The sequence below is a fragment of the Oncorhynchus keta genome, chromosome 5, assembly GCF_023373465.1.
Source record: "Oncorhynchus keta strain PuntledgeMale-10-30-2019 chromosome 5, Oket_V2, whole genome shotgun sequence".
Lineage (NCBI taxonomy): Eukaryota > Metazoa > Chordata > Actinopteri > Salmoniformes > Salmonidae > Oncorhynchus > Oncorhynchus keta.
In genome coordinates, this window is record NC_068425.1 from 8,622,383 (window position 1) to 8,638,800 (window position 16,418).

The window sequence follows — 16,418 nt, forward strand, 5'->3', positions numbered from 1 at the left end:
TTTCCGTCAACAGTTTCTCCAGTACTCTTCAGTCTTCTCACATGCTCACTCATATGTTGTTGTCTCCTGCAGTTGGCCCAAAGGAAGATCAGGGACATTCTTACGCAGGTCAGGCAGCAGCAGAAGGGAGGCATGGGGGAGCGCCAGGGGGAGCGCCAGGGGCCACACCCACAGGTCTTGTCTGAGATGGGGCCCTCCCAGGGACTGGCACAGGAGCCCCGGCCCCAGAGAAAGTGACGGGGCAGAGGGACCTTACCGGACAGACAGACAGAAAAACGAACGGAGGATAGATGAATGGACGTATAAAAGAGAGCGACACACGGACCCAGCGATAGACAGGAGAGATGCGAGTCAAACTGAGTCAGAGAGAGGAAACACCTGAGAGAGGACAAAGTTTAGAGAGGAAAAAAAGAGAGGCAAAGTCAACTTAGAGAAAACAGAGACCAGATGCCAGGCCAGAGCGACTGACTGGGAATGGTGAGTTGTATGGAGGAGGTGGTAGGTAGAGGCGTCCTTGTGTGTTTCAGAGAGGGTCTCTCTCTCTCACACACCAATGGGGGTCATTTGGTTCTCCTCATATGGAGAGTGACTACTTTCCCTGATCACACTTGGATAGGCCAGCCTACTTGATACTAAACCCATACTGAGCTCTTAACCATCTCCAGCCAGTCCTATATTTTAAGGGTGGTTTTTTTAAAGATAAAGATATATGTATAGAAATGTTTATTCAGAGGTATTATTAATAGAATGCAGTGGATCGGGAGCCGGGAGAGGGGGCGGGGAAGCCATTGCAGTGGGGGCGGGGTCATGGATTAAGTGACCCTTCGTCAGCCAATGAAAGTTCAGCAGAGGGGCCGCAGTTGTTAACACTGCTCTTTGACTCCTTCATAGAAATCTAAGAAGAAAAAAAATAAAATATGAGGTTGTAAATAGAATCTTCATGAAATGTAATGAAATGCTGCGCTCAATCGCCTTGCCTTTTGGGGTCACCTCGAGACTCAGGTCTGCCTCGTTTCCAAGACACTGTTTGTTCCTGAGGTCCCGATAGGCGTCTGGTGGTCGCAGCAGTGAGAGATCAGTAAGAGCGTGGAGGCCGCGGCTAGTCCTGCAGTTCTATTGCAGAGGCTTAGCTCCGAGACGCGGAACGAGAACGACCGTAAACTAGCTAGCCATGCTCGCTGGCGAGCGGCCCACGCCTAAACGGCATATTTTATATATATTATATATATATGATATGTGAGTTAACCCAAGTCCCTCGGGAGAATGAATTGAGGGCAAGGAGAAATACTGTGTAGCAGTCCTGCAATGACTGACAGGCAAGAGGTCTTATTTGATTTAGCTCGTTGCCTTTTTCATGCTGACCCAATTTAGACCCAAACCGGTTCTTTGGAAACCCCTGTGTGTTCTGGATTTCGTTTTATTGGATCTACGAAAACGTCAAAAACTAAATATATTGTTTAATTTGATACCAAGCAGGATTGGGCCCATACGTACTGAGGTCACAAACGAGTTAGGAGACTAGATGGAATCAAAAACAGTACACACAGCAGTCTTTGAGGACCACGACTGCTTGGGTCAGGTGAGTTGATCCACAGTCCTTGCCTTTAGATGGAAAGGTAATAACAGTTAGTGGGGATGGCTTCCTCTCTCTCTCTCTCTCCCCCCTCCGCTGAAGGCCTGCTGGTGACGCTTCCAGACCCCACCTAATGAAGGAGGGGTAGAAGCATGGGGCGCTCTCACCGTTACTAGAAAAGATTAGATAAAATGAAATTAAAAATAAAAACCTACCTCAGGGTATTGTTACCTCAGTATTCCTAACTTTTTTTTTGCTTGCTGGTGTTTTATATAAAGCTGATAGTCCTGAATATTTTTTATTTTTTTAAGAAAAAATAAATACATTTTTTAGGTTTTGTCTTGTTGCTTTGGTTATTTTTTTCTGTTTTTTTTTGTGTGACCTTTATTTTGAAAATCAGAATGACCCAGAGGTGATGCCCCAGAAGAGAAAGTGAAATTAGCCAACATTGGCTAGGTGATAGAGGACCATGTCATGTGTTGTCATGCCTGCTTTGGGGGCAGCCTCTGGCTCTTCTGAAGTATGATTGGAGCATTCGGTCTTTAAAATCAGAGTATTGGCCAATGGGGAATGGCGCTGTTAGTCAAGAGGGTCTCTGGGCACATTTTGGTCCATGCCACACCATGGGTGTGGGTTATGATCAGGTCCCGGTAATTATGTTTTTGACATGGTCAAAAGGTTATTTATGATTATATATGTTTGTCATACAAGCTATAATTTGTTATACTGCTGAACTAGAATACTGACAGCATGACAGGATAGGTTTTTGAGGCAGAATTCCCATGATATGACTTTGACCACGGTGTATCCGAGGCCCTCTTGTCTGTTTCATGATGACATCATCTTAATGCGCAGAATGTTTACTTACATGTTGCAGTCCATCTTTAGTGCTGTGCCAGATAAATGTTGATGGAAGACTGAAGGGCATTAAATCTGTCCCCTTGCTCTAAAAACACTGAATGTGAATATTTATTAGCTCTGTGCACTGACCAATAAGCCTCAGCCCTCCCCACACTCACAGATCTGTGAGTGTGATCGCGTGTGGGTTTGGGTGTGTTAGTGATTTTTTTGTTTCTTGGTTTTAAGTATTACATTTTTTTTGCGGGGGAAGTGGTGGGGTGTAAAAAAAAGCAGAAAAAAGTAGAAAGAGAACCTATGGACTCGGTTTGTCTTTCAACAGACAGAGGGGTGTTCAAAAACCCTTTAAAAATGGGAGCAGAAAGCAAGGAAGTTGAAAAAAATGCATCAAATAAATAGATTCAACCTGTTCATTAGATGTAAAAGGAAACCGATCACCAGACTTTTGTATTTTTGAAATAACTATGGGGGGTTAGGGTTAGGGTTAGGGGGGGTGATGAGAAATGATGGAAAAGTCGAAGAGTAAAACGTGCCAGGTCACTGATTGACACTGCCAGATAGTATCATTTCCACAGCCAGCGGCTTTGAAACATACTTTCTCACCATCGACAGGTGAAAGTCTATTCTACTGTTTATGCTTCCATTTTTTTTCAAGAGACGGCAACTTCTTGTTTCGCCATGGCAAGAGCTGACTTGACATGTTTAGGGGTCTCCTTGGCAATGAGCATATGAAAGGAGCATATGACTCCATCATCATGTGGGGTAAATGCTCCTCAGAAGTTTCCGTCTCTTTCCGACCCATAGAGCTCTGTTCACAAACACCAAGACACACTATTTTGGATTATTCAGACTGCAGCCATTTTTATTTTATTTTATTTTTTGTATACAAGCAAGCTTTATTTGGACATGACATCTGGTTAAATACTGTTACACTAATTGAATAATGTAAACAACTAAATATTGAAATGACCGAGAACCTCCAGGACTTTTTAAACTTGATGCAATTTAGTAAGGGAGGTGTAGAAGAGTGACGGGAGATGGGCCAATCTTTTGTGGAAAGCGGGGGAGGGACTATTATCTACTATGTCAGAGACTGACAGACAAATAGCGTACCCTTGTTTGATGTACAAGAATTGCCTATTTATGTTAGGTCACTGGAAATGCAACTATACACCATATAGTCCAGTCAAAGTGGACTTAACGTCACACACGTAACCTCCTCCCCTCTAGTCTTCTTTCACTAATCTCACCACCCTGGTTTAAGATCCTTCTACTCACACTCTCTTACTACCAGGATTTTATTTGTACTTTTCTGTACTCCACAGGACTAGGAGGGCCTTTTTTTTTAAAAATAATTTCATTTTTGGGAGTTGAGGGGAACTACGGAGTCCTCCACCCTCTCTTACGCTGGCCTCGATTGTGTTCGTTTTCTCACTTCTGTTCAGATGTTTCTAGTTTTATTACATATACTTTTTTCAATTTGTTTCCGTTGCTTTAGTTTGGAAAAATAGTTGACTACCTTTTTTTCTTCTGATCATGTTTTTAATGCACAGATCTCATAAACAGCTACTAAATAAAGACAAAATACTAACATGTAACGCATTACATGATGTAAGTAATAACTGTGCCAAACAAGTTTTAGTACTCAAAAAGAGAAAGAATAAGAATTTGGTTTTATCTGTAATGGATGACGCCTGGTCTGTTCACTGAGTGGCTTAGTCTTCAGCCCTCACACTTTGAATCACTATAACATGAAATCCATGCTCGTTGTCTGTGGCAAAGCGAATGGCTCACTATTGTGTCCACAAACAAAATGTTCTAAATCTCTAAACTGAAGTCCTTTTTTATGCAATTTGAGTGATATGTCGACAAGCTATATTCATGGTCAACATTTGGCATGTGGACTGTTGATTATCCACTTATAAAACAAACCCACAACAATATGACAAAACTATTTTGAAACTACCCGTCACAGCTTGTAGCTTAGCATATTGACGACAGATTCAAGCTTTCGTAATGACGGCTATGATTATTGAAACAAAGATGCACACCACAATGTTTTTTTCCTCATTGGTAGACTCTGGTCTTCACTTAAACGAAACATCATAGATGTGTGCTACAAAGATGAGACAAACCTCACACATAACTGGGAACGCTACCTCAAGACTTAGCCATAAGATTGTTTTTATCAACCAGACAAGAGCAAACAGTGCATGTTACAGTATTTTCTTTCATTCACTTTAATTTATTTTTTAATTTTAATTTGTACCTCTACAGCTTTGAGTTGGGACTGTAAAAATAACAATAGATACAGAGAGTGAAGTGGGGTGCAGGAGCAGAGCAGGAGAGGACTATGTGTGGGGAGTGACTGGGTGTATTATGGGCATCCTCTAGTAGGCTTGGGACATGTTGGTTTGAGTTATAAGGGGGCACTGAGGATTGGAACAGTGAATACATGGGAAACTAAACCCTCTTTTGGTGGAGCAGGGTTGTTCGGTCTCTCTTGAATGAGAACCCAAGGGCCCTGAAATTGCTTCTATCCCTCATTAGATTCACCACACTCTGTGCCTGTTCCACATTTCTCCTTGACCCCTTCAGATAACCAGCTCCCCCATAGGCCCTCACCTTGGGGTCCTGAGGCCCAGTGTCCCACCCTCCTCCTCCAGCTCTGCCCCTCTTCCATCTCTCCCTTTGTTTTGACTTCCTCAATCAAGGGGAACGATACCTGTAACCATGTAAATTCTTTGTTGATCTACCTCTTAGGAAAAAAATTGGTAAAAGGTCAAATTAAAAAAGGACACGAAAAAGTTTAACATTTGAAAATGCTCAAATAAAAATTAAGTAAATGAATAAATAACTGGGTAGCTGCATCTCCATATACTGTAGTTCGTAGTCTATTAAAGGAAAATAAAAACTTTTACTTCTTCCAAAGATGATTTTGTTTTCTCTGTTGTTAGAAGCTGTTTTGAAAGTTGAACTTAAAATTGAACTTAAGTATTTGTTTTTCTCAAAAAAACAAGATAAACAAGATTTAATTATCCAATTGCATTTTTGTTCTTCATTACATGTACGTTTTAGCCTCAACATTCTTTCTCTTTTTTTGTTTGATTTATTTTCTGATTGCTCTTTCAAATGACATAGGATTGTATTTCTTGTGTTTGGATGCATTAGGATTCTCTCTCTGTGAACTGCAACATAATAACACTCAGTAAAACCTTTTCAGAGCAGCATGATGTCTAAACGATTTAGATTTTTTATTTTGAATGATTAATTTGAAAAGAAAGGACCTGTTTAGCTGGTCAGTCTCCAGAGTAGCTGGAGGAGGAGGACATGGAGAGAGAGAGGCCCATCCATCGGGCTCTGCTCTCCTGCCAGCCCTCCTCCACCTCTGGGGCCTTGGCCTTGCAACTTCTGCCCGCCTGATTTCTTTAGTTCTCATCAAGACTTGTTTTAAACTCCTTGTAAACAAAACAGAGCATAGATATGAATGTGTTATTAAAAGATGAGAAAACCGGAACCCGCTTCTGTCTTGTGTGTTTGCTGTGTTGTCTTTTTCCCCTCTATACAGTACCTCCACCACTGCCTTCTTCCCCCACTGTGGTCTTTACAGAAAAATGACAATTTAACCACAGAACTAGAATAACTCATTATATTTTTATGAGTGGAACACTGTTTTTTTATTTTTTATTTCACCTTTATTTAACTAGGCGAGTCAGTTTAGAACAAATTCTCATTTACAATGACGGCCTACCAAAAAGCCTCCTGCAGGGACGGGGCCTGGGTTTAAAAATAAAAAATAAATACAATATAAATATAGGACAAAACACAAACACAAATCATGTGTTGTGTTGTCTCTTGTTGTGATTTGTGTTTTGTCCTATATTTATATTGTATTTGTTTTATTTTTAAACCCAGGCCAACACAACACTACATAAAGAGAGACCTAAGACAACAACATAGTAAGGCAACATAGTAAGGCAGCAACACATGACAACACAGCATGGTAGCAACACAACATAACAACATGGTAGCACCACAACATGATAGCAGTACAAAACATGGTACAAGTATTACTGGGCACAGACAACAGCACAAAGAGCAAAAAGGTAGAGACAACAATACATCACACAAAGCAGACACAACTGTCAGTAAGATTGTCCATGATTGAGTCTTTGAATGAAGAGATTGAGATAAAACTGTCCAGTTTGAGTGTTTGTTACAGCTCGTTCCAGTCGCTAGCTGCAGCAAACTGAAAATAGGAGCGACCCAGGGATGTGTGTGCTTTGGGGACCTTTACCAGAATGTGACTTGCAGAACAGGTGTTGTATGTGGAGGATGAGGGCTGCAGTAGATACAGCTGAAGTCGGAAGTTTACATACACTTAGGTTGGAGTCATTAAAACTTGTTTTTCAACCACTCCACAAATTTCTTGTTAACAATCTATAGTTTTAGCAAGTCAGTTAGGACATCTACTTTGTGCATGACACAAGTAATTTTTCCAACAATTGTTTACAGACAGATGAATGCACTTATAATTCACTGTATCACAATTCCAGTAGGTTATAAGTTTACATACACTAAGTTGACTGTGCCTTTAAACAGCTTGGAAAATTCCAGAAAATGAAGTCATGGCTTTAGAAGCTTGTGATAGGCTAATTGACATAATTTGAGTCAATTGGAGGTGTACCGAATGTATTTCAAGGCCTACCTTCAAACTCAGTGCCTCTTTGTTTGACATCATTGGAAAATCAAAAGAAATGAGCCAAGACCTTCAAAAAATTGTAGACCTCCACAAGTCTGGTTCATCCTTGGGAGCAATTTCCAAATGCCTGAATGGGACCACGCAGCTCTCATACCGCTCAGGAAGGAGATGCCTTTCGTCTCCTAGAGATGAACGTACTTTGGTGTGAAAAGTTCAAGTCAATCCCAGAACAACAGCAAAGGACCTTGTGAAGATGCTGAAGGAAACCAGTACAAAAGTATCTATATCCATAGTAAAAAGAGTCCTATATCGACATAACCTGAAAGGTCGCTCAGCAAGGAAGAAGCCACTGCACCAAAACCCCCATAAAAAAAGCCAGACTACGGTTTGCAACTGCACATGGGGACAAAGATTGTACTTTTTGGAGAAAATACCCTCTGGTCTGATGAAACAAAAATAGAACTGTTTGGCCATAATGACCATCGTTATGTTTGAAGGAAAAAGGGGGAGTCTTGCAAGCCGAAGAACACCATCTCAACCGGTGGCAGCATCATGTTGTGGGGGTGCTTTGCTGCAGGAGAGACTGGTGCACTTCACAAAATAGATGGCATCATGAGGCAGGAAAATTATGTGGATATATTGAAGCAACATCAAGACATCAATCAAGAAGTTAAAGCTTGGTTGCAAATGGGTCTTCCAAATGGACAATGACTCCAAGCATACTTCCAAAGTTGTGCTAAAATGTCTTGAGGACAACAAAGTCAAGGTATTGGAGTGGCCATCACAAAGCCCTGACCTCAATATTTGTGGGCAGAACTGAAAAAGTGTGTGCGCAAGGAGGCATACAAACCTGATTCAGTTACACCAGCTCTGTCAGGAGGAATGAGCCAAAATTCACCCAACTTATTGTGGAAGGCTACCTGAAACGTTTTACCCAAGTTAAACAATTTAAAGGCAATGCTACCAAATACTAATTGAGTGTATGTAAACTTCTGACCCACTGGGAATGTGATGAAAGAAATAAAAGCTGAAATAAATCATTCTCCTATTATTCTGACATTTCACAATTTTTAAATAAAGGGCTGTTCCTTACTGACCTAAGACAGGGAATTTTTACTAGGATTAAATGTCAGGAATTGTGAAAAACTGAGTTTAAATGTATTTGGCTAAGGTGTATGTATACTTCTGACTTCAACTGTATCTCAGATAGGGGGAAGTGAGGCCGAAGAGGGTTTAATAAATAATCATCAACCAGTGGGTCTTGCGACGGGTATACAGAGATTACCAGTTTACAGAGGAGTATAGAGTGTCGTGATGTGTCCTGTAAGGAGCATTGGTGGAGCACTATGTATCATGTCACATCAAATGTCTCGATCTAGAGTTTGAAATTCCAATCAAAGATATTGATGAAGAGTCTAGGAACCCTTTGGCTATTGAACTTTCATGGAATAACTTAGAAGCAACCTAAAACACTGGTATTAACAAATACTTATTTAGGCCTATATACTCTCAGCAGAGTTTACCAAAATGCTTTACTTTCTGAGGCAATGTGTTCCTCTGACACATAGAATAATTATATCATGGGTACACACTTGGCTAGGTCAAGGTCCTATAATTTATTTTTTACAGTCTATGAATTTAGCAGTACCCCCCTCTTATTAAAAAGAATAACTAACACATAACGTTGTGAGAACCATGTTTCTTAGAGCTTGGTGAGAGCATGGTTGTTCTATGGTTATTTTGCATACAACCTTCCCACAATTTTCTGAGCACAAGATACCCACATAACATTCTGAGAACCATAAGTTTCTTAAGTGAGAATTTCAGTACTTCAGCATAACTTTTTCTGCATGTTTACTCATAGTCCTATTTAAAGTTAATGTTCTCAGAACATTAAGAACATTTTTCATAAAAAAAGAAAAGATTGGTAACGTTCTAAGAACATGTACATTCTGTTCTCAGCTCCAACAAAACTCTCTATCCTCTGTCGTATTAAGTGTGTTTCAGTGCGTTAGCCGATCACACTAATTGGCAACACCTGATCTTAATGAGTGCTTGTTTCCTTTTAAAATGGGGTCTCTTAAAATACACACACCATGCTAGCTCCATCCTGGTGGCGCTGTGGACTAATTCCAGGGATAGAGAACAGAAAATCATAGGTTTGAGCATCACTGACTCCATGCCACAATTTAAAAATATATATGTTTTTGCATGGTTGATGCCTGAGCAAAATAATTTCCATGTGACCTATCTGTGCTTGGAGTTCAAAACAGTTAACCCAAACTGAGCTAGCAGTGTTATTAAAAGTGTTATTAAAATATCAAGTGAAAGTTAAGTTATTCTAAAACCTCCAAATAACCTATAATTTCCAGCCTCAGAACGTTAGTATATCTTCCCAGGAAAACTTTCAGAAACCATTCAAAAACATTGTCAGAACCTGCCTGCAACCTAAAAATGAACGTTTTCAGAACAAGCTAAATGTTCACTTCTGTTCTCAGAACGTTTAAAACCTTTCAGTTTTACCGGTCAGGAAACGTATGAATTCGTTCCCAGAACCAATGTGAAACCAAACACTTCCATTCCCACAACTTCCAAGGAACCAAATGTGCTAGCTTGGTAGTGTCCTGATTGAAATGTCACTAATCATACCTGTTTAAGACCAGCACTGTGGCGTGTATTTATGTCTAAAGTACTGTTGAGTTCGGTAGTCAGGAGCCTGTACTGCTAATAAATACATTTGAAAAAATCTAGGAAAATGGAAAAAGCAGACCATTTCTATGATTTTACATAGATTTTCTTATAGATGTTGCCTTTTATGGCTATGAAAGAAGCCGCTCCCCTTTTCATGACGCAAGACCTACTTTCAACTTAATTGGACAATAATCTATCCAATCACATTCCACGTTGAATAGCTGTCGCTGAATTTTGAAAACCAGAATGGCTACTGAGGCTGTTCAAGCGTAAGTTCCTTAAGCATTTTTATCAAATTGAATAATCGTATGCGATGTATATTTCAACCCTATTCCGTAATATAGTGTCTTTCGTCAAATTATGAATCGCGGTAAGGCTTGTTATAATAGCCTAGTTCATTGTAAATCGCTAAAAATATCTGTCAATATGTGAGTATCTAGACAAGCAAGCTAGCTGCTAACGTTAGCTAGCTTTTCTTAGTTTGACTCTGAACCATCGTTTTCAGGTTGCTTGAAAGATGCGACCATGTACATTTGGATTTGTACGATGGGGCAGAGCATCAGGAGGGTGGGGAAGCGGAGTTGATGGTGCCCTACCTATCTGTGAGTCGGTTAACACCTCACCTACTTTAGACACTTTGAAATGCTTGGCCAAACAACTCGTCAAAAATGTTGGGAGTTGGTCAAAGAAAAATATATGCATTTGCGTTAATTACATTTATAAGTACTATCTGTGTTGTTCAGGAGAGTCGTAGTAAACAGAAGATTTTGGGCAGACAGTTGTTTGTGCTTGATGACATGATGCAGCTTCTGGAGAGACTGGAGACAACTGACCAGCTGTTTAATGAACCATGCCCCCCAAACCCCGGTAACACACAGATACACACCCAACAAATAATCAGCAATAATGCCACTCAAGATATCCCTACTTCCATGGCCTCTTATTACCACTTAATAGTACTCCGAGGGGTCGGGGAGATCCCCCTTTTGTAGTACTTTTGGAAATGACTGGTCTTCTGTGTACAGGCAATGAGGCTCACAGCTGCTGGAAGGTCCTGAAGAGTGAATATAAAGAGGGTGTCCAGGAGGTGGAGGCACTCATTAGCACCTTACGGGACATGATGGACAAACTGCACCACAAACGGGACCGACTGACAAACCTGGTCACAGCACTAGAAAATAAGGTATACGTGCACTAATGATGCGTTCTCACGGGGACACACACACCCTTTAGTCTGTACGGTGACTTTCCAATATTTTTAAAGAAAGCAACGGTCCTATCACAATTTGCAGACTTTCAGCGGACATGGTCTTTTGTTTGGTTACTTTGTATCAGTCCTTTGCCATTTTTTGGATATGTGATGTCTTTCCACATCTCTCCCATAGAAAGATCTCAGCCTGCAGATGGGAGAGTCTCTCCAGACAGCCTACAATGCCTTGCGTGTGTGTGAGGGGCAGCTGGCCCAGCTGAGGGCGGAGACCGACGCCACACTGGACCGCTCGGCTGACTGGCAGCACCTGAGAGACGCGTGAGTGACAAGCAGCGCTATCCACCAATCATACATCCTTGCAGAGACGTCCTATTTCTACTCTCCCACCTCCACTAATTTGCTTTGACTTTAGTCTTGAGCTACCACACTTCCATATTGTTCACTCCGGTATTAGAACTCTCATTCAATGTCCCATTTCATAATGAATGTGAGAAAGACAAACATTTAGATTTTCCCCAGTCTAAAATCAAACCAGAACCCCTAACCTAGTCCCTTGGTAATTCCAAACGAGGGTGGGCACCTGACTGCACTGCTCCAGTCCATACTCAACTCTGTCTCCTGTCAACCAGCCTGCAGGGCTATGTGGAGGAGACACAGGGGGTGATGCAGTGTAGGCTGCTGTCGGTGAGGTCCTCAGAGCTGTGTGTGGAACTGAGGCCCTGCTCCTGTGGGTCCACCTCTGTCCAGCTGGAGCCCCTCAGACTGACTGTCACTTGGAGCCCTGATGACCACTTCCACCTCCAGGTAAACAATACAGCTGACCTCCGACCTGGGTGGTATTCATTAGGAACCAAACAAAATGTATAGGGACCTTCTTGAATTTGTCCAATACAAACTCTTATTTTAGTTGCTTAAAGTTTTCAGTTTCGAGTAATCGGTTTCCGTTGCAAAACATTTTGCTACGCGTCAAATTAATACACTCCTGGTTTGGTTTCTGGTCCTTGCACATATTTTCCATAGCTCCTGGTCCGGTTCCATCCTAGTTCCTACACCTCTCCTCCTTAGCTCCCCCTGAGCCCCTTTGTATTCCTTGTGTTCTAGATAGGAATCATTGTTAGATTTAGCCATGTAAGATATCTGTCTACATTATTTCTCTGTTTTTGCCACCTATTGAGAAAATAACATTTTTTGCCACCATTAGTCACAACCCCCACTTTGTCCCTCTCTCCCTCCTAGGTGTATCAGGGTACTGCAGGGCTGTTAGAGGTGTCAATGAAGGGTTGCCTTTCTCATCTCAGTGCTGCCTTGCTGGAGGTCATGCAGTGCTACACCAGCCAGGGAGAGATGCTGGCTGAGATTCAGGCCCTGCATTCCAGGTACACACACGGTGCCTACAAAGATCAGTCAGTGATGATAGAAGCGAGACCCTTGATGTTCAATGATAAAGTGGAATGGTGTTTCTTTCTGAGATCGAATCCTGTTTCTGTTTGAATGGTATTACCACATTATCTGAAGCATTAAAAGCAGCCGTTAGACTATATCCCACTGCCTCTCTTGGAGAGGGATCGTTAAGACACACACACTTACAAAAACCAATGCATACAGTCGATCAGATCAACACACTCAAACTGAGCAATTTCTGCAAACTAAAACGTGGAGTAGCACTCAACAACCATAACTTACTCAGCTACGAACCCAACAAAGATTGTTTTTAATGACCCCTGACAGAATATCTTCAGTATTCTGAGCTACTCAGTTCTACTGAAGGTGAGTCGAAGTTGCCAGCCAATATTGAGTACCTTTTCCAATGCATTCTCAATCACACTAGAACACTTTATGTTCATAATATTGCTTATACTCCAACACTTCTAAGCAAGAATTAGTCTGTGAGAGCTTATTCGTATCTGTGGACATTTTCATATTCCAAACACAATGACACATGATGACGATTTCATTCTTTAACACCTGTGTTTGACATGGTGAGTATTTCTCCTGTGTGTAGGTTTGCCATAGACTGGCGTCCAGGCCAGAGACTGCTCGTGTTCCTGAAGACTGCCTCTAGTGTGTGTAACCTGAGGGTGGAGGAGGGCTACCCCTCCAGAGGCACAGCTACACTCATCTCTGTACGCAGGGACGGAGAACTGGTCGACAATGCTGTCCTACAGGTAAAACGTCCATCGCCATTACCTGTTCATTGATGTATTGAGTCCCATTGAAATGGTATTAGCAAACACCTTTTTAGCAAAGATGGAGCACTGTCCTTGCCCTTCTAGTTATCTACCCTTAAACATGAATTATTTTGTTCTTGACGTTATTATTTACCCTCTGGGGTCAGTATTTTTTTGGAGATCCCCTTAAAATTGGAAATCCACAGCTACAAACAACCACGTAAGTGATATTGATTTTTACATGCCATTCTGTTACAATGTGAGACATGTTGTTTGAATTTGCAGCCTCCCCAGAAGACCCTCACTCTGACAGAGTGGCTGGAGTTCCTCTCCTCCAGTCCGAACGTCTGACCATCCTCTCTCTAGTCTACACAGAGGAAGTGGCTGTTTCTCTCCATGATCACTAAATGGCGCTCTTGCCTCTGTAATATGTAAATATTAGGAATGTAACAATTTACTGATGCATCGGTCCTGGTTCAAATGTTTTAAGATACTAGTGCAGGAGCCCAAACCAATCCAAATGAAGTGTGCGTCGGTCAGAAAACTGATTCAAATGTTACAATCGTCAGTTCACTGGTGTTTTTCATTCATTGTTTTATTCCAAAAATACCTCTTATGTGTTATCACTGAGTTAATGCGTCCTCCTTTAGTTCAGTAGGCTATTGAACTTTTATGTATGTAACTGCGTATGACTGTCGGATAATTGTGAGCACAGTGCAGGTAGAGACAGCTGCATGCGCCAACTGGAGGTAGGCCTATCCCTGTTCCAATAGGCTGTTCGTACATCAGCGCGGCACCTTCAGCATTCAGATGCTTTGAAAATGGCTTTCACAATGTCATCATAGGGTTTATTAGTTGAGTGACAACCAATGTAATTTGCTGGGACATTGTTACCAAATGCTATGTATAATAGTTTTTTTTTACTGGAGTTGTGTAGTCTACCGGATTGGACACACCTCGCATCGAACTGCTGATTGGAGTTTTCAATCATTCAGATTTTTAGATTGTTCATGTCACCATAATAAATAGTTTGTGTAGTTTTTTTTTTTTTAAGTCAGTGCATTTGGTCATTTCTACATGAATGGGGTAATTTCATAAAGGCCCTCAATCATTTTTGAGAGCTGCGCATGGTCACACACATTGGTCAGAGCAGAATAACGGTCTAAACCATTTGCTTTTGAAACTGTTAAAATCCAATGCTACATTATATTAAATGCCATGCTAATTTGTGAAGATAAATATTGACGTAGTACAAGCTCAACATGTTTTATCTGCAAAAATGGCAAGTTAATGGGTGGGTGATGGTAATTGCAGATTTGTTTTTAAAAACTGGGGGGACAAAAAGCATAAATTGCCCTAATCTGATGATAGTGGGGTGGTAGATGCTCAGTCTGCCCTATGGCTCAGCTCATGTGCCTATATCATTGATATTGACACACAATCACTAACAGAGGAACTCTCAGCTTATAGAAGTAATCTCAGACAGATCCAGCTCAGATAGGCTGAGCTCTAATCATTAGCAGATATTATTTTAAAATCGAAAATTAATGTGTTCATACAAAGACAAAAAATACTAAATAGAAACTAATCGCATCAATTCATTCCCCTAATCAAACCGAATCATTTAAGACTTAAACATATCGTTCCTGTATCATATCATAGCCCATGTAGCTTTTTAGATGCGCATCGAATCATTCATGAAGGGAGAGCTGCACATCCCTAGTAAATATCTCATGACTCTATCTAATGTTGCTCTGTTTTGTCTTCTAGCTGTATCTGTTGTCTTGTCTATGTATTGTTGTAACAATATTACGACTCACATGTAAATAACATACCATTTTGGTGAAAATGTTTTTGGTTTTCTTCATATTTAGACTTAAAGAAAAGGTGAAAAATAAATCCCTTTGTGACGAATGAAGAGTGCAACTTTTATTTCTTTATCAAAGTTTATGCTCTTCTAGTCATCAGCACCCCTATAACTACTAGAGTAGTAACTATGTACACTGTGTACATTATTTTGCTCCCCGTAGGCTGACAGCATGTGGTTAGATAATCTTTGGGTTGACAGACAGAGCCTACGGCTCTGGATAAAGTCAACCCTGAAAGCTGTCAAAAGCCTGAAGAGAAATGATCTGAGATGGGTCTTCAATGGCTTCCACAAGTAATGTTATATTTCTTTCCACCTGACTTTGTAACTTAACGTACAAGCTGTTGACAACCTGCTCTCGTATTCTTGAAAAGAAATGCCCTTTGGTGGTTTGTCTGAGCTACTTGGCACTTCAACTTGAGAGCCTGCTCTCCCTCGTTTTTCACACTGTCACAGTTAACCTCCCTGCTTCATGCTTCGCTCCTCATTCCTCACCTGCTGACTATCAATTGGCTCCCTGGGATGCAGCAGGCGGGGCCAATGTCAGAGCTGTGAAAAGTTGGTTATGTGAATGGTTTGACCCACTTCTGATCCAAGTGTGCAGCAGCTTCTGCAGTTATTAGGTTACATTCTCCTCACTTTGGGGTTGGGTGGTTTGATAATCCTCTTCATAGATCAGATTCCACTCCACTGTGGACGCAAGTGAAAGGGATCTTGTTTTTCTGTCTTCAATGTGATACAGTAGTCTCACCAATCAGCATCAGTCGTACTTTGTTTTTGTCCTCAGTAATACCCGTGTCTAGTCACTGGGAGCTCCCGAGCTTTCCCTAGAGCATTTTTAAACAGACAATTACTTGTTTATGTTATAGAGGTGTTTAACAGTTATAGTGCATTCGGATAGTATTCAGACCTCTTGACTTTTTCCAAATTGTTACGTTACAGCCTTATTCTAAAATGGATAAACAAACATGTTCTTAATAAATCTACACAATACCCCTTAATGACAAAGCAAAAACAGGTCTTTAGCCATTTTTGCAAATGTATTAAAAATAAATAAAAAACGATACCTTACTTACATTAGTATTCAGACCCTTTGCAATGAGACTCAAAATTGAGCTCAGGTGCATACTGTTTCCATTGATCATCCTTGATGTTTCTACAACTTGATTGGAGTTCACCATTGGTATATTCAGTTGATTTGACATGATTTGGAAAGGCACATGCTTGTCTATATAAGGTCCCACAGTTGACAGTGCATGTCAGAGGAAAAACCTAAAAATGTCTGCAGCATTGAAGGTCCCAAAGAACACAGTGGCCTACATCATTCTTAAATGGAAGAAATTTGGAAC

At 41.0% G+C, this 16,418-nt stretch overlaps 2 protein-coding genes across 4 annotated transcripts in view; both read left to right on the forward strand.

Annotated features, from left to right (window-relative positions):
* Positions 1-5,948, forward strand: part of LOC118384437 (insulin-like growth factor 2 mRNA-binding protein 1) — a 60,161-nt gene extending 54,213 nt beyond the window's left edge. For all 3 annotated transcript variants that reach the window (XM_035770983.2, XM_035770981.2, XM_035770982.2), the window contains exon 15: positions 73-5,948. In XM_035770983.2, coding sequence (XP_035626876.1) covers positions 73-237 — 165 coding nt within the window. In that variant the 3' untranslated portion in view covers positions 238-5,948. The remainder of the gene's footprint in view (positions 1-72) is intronic.
* Positions 5,949-9,972: 4,024 nt separating this feature from the next.
* On the forward strand, positions 9,973-15,116 carry LOC118384438 (uncharacterized). Its single transcript, XM_035770984.2, has 9 exons — positions 9,973-10,093; positions 10,330-10,426; positions 10,568-10,691; positions 10,850-11,007; positions 11,210-11,352; positions 11,664-11,838; positions 12,271-12,410; positions 13,037-13,199; positions 13,488-15,116. The coding sequence occupies exons 1-9, from the start codon at positions 10,071-10,073 to the stop codon at positions 13,551-13,553; spliced, it is 1,089 nt and encodes a 362-aa protein (XP_035626877.1). The 5' UTR covers positions 9,973-10,070; the 3' UTR covers positions 13,554-15,116.
* The last annotated feature ends 1,302 nt before the right edge of the window (positions 15,117-16,418 follow it).

Excerpts from the sequence above, each read along its gene's own strand:
- LOC118384438 (XM_035770984.2), top strand. The coding sequence starts at position 10,071 with ATGGCTACTGAGGCTGTTCAAGC. Across the intron at positions 10,427-10,567 it reads TGATGGTGCCCTACCTATCT|GAGAGTCGTAGTAAACAGAA; the intron begins GTGAGTCGGTTA and ends TGTGTTGTTCAG. Across the intron at positions 12,411-13,036 it reads ATTCAGGCCCTGCATTCCAG|GTTTGCCATAGACTGGCGTC; the intron begins GTACACACACGG and ends TCCTGTGTGTAG.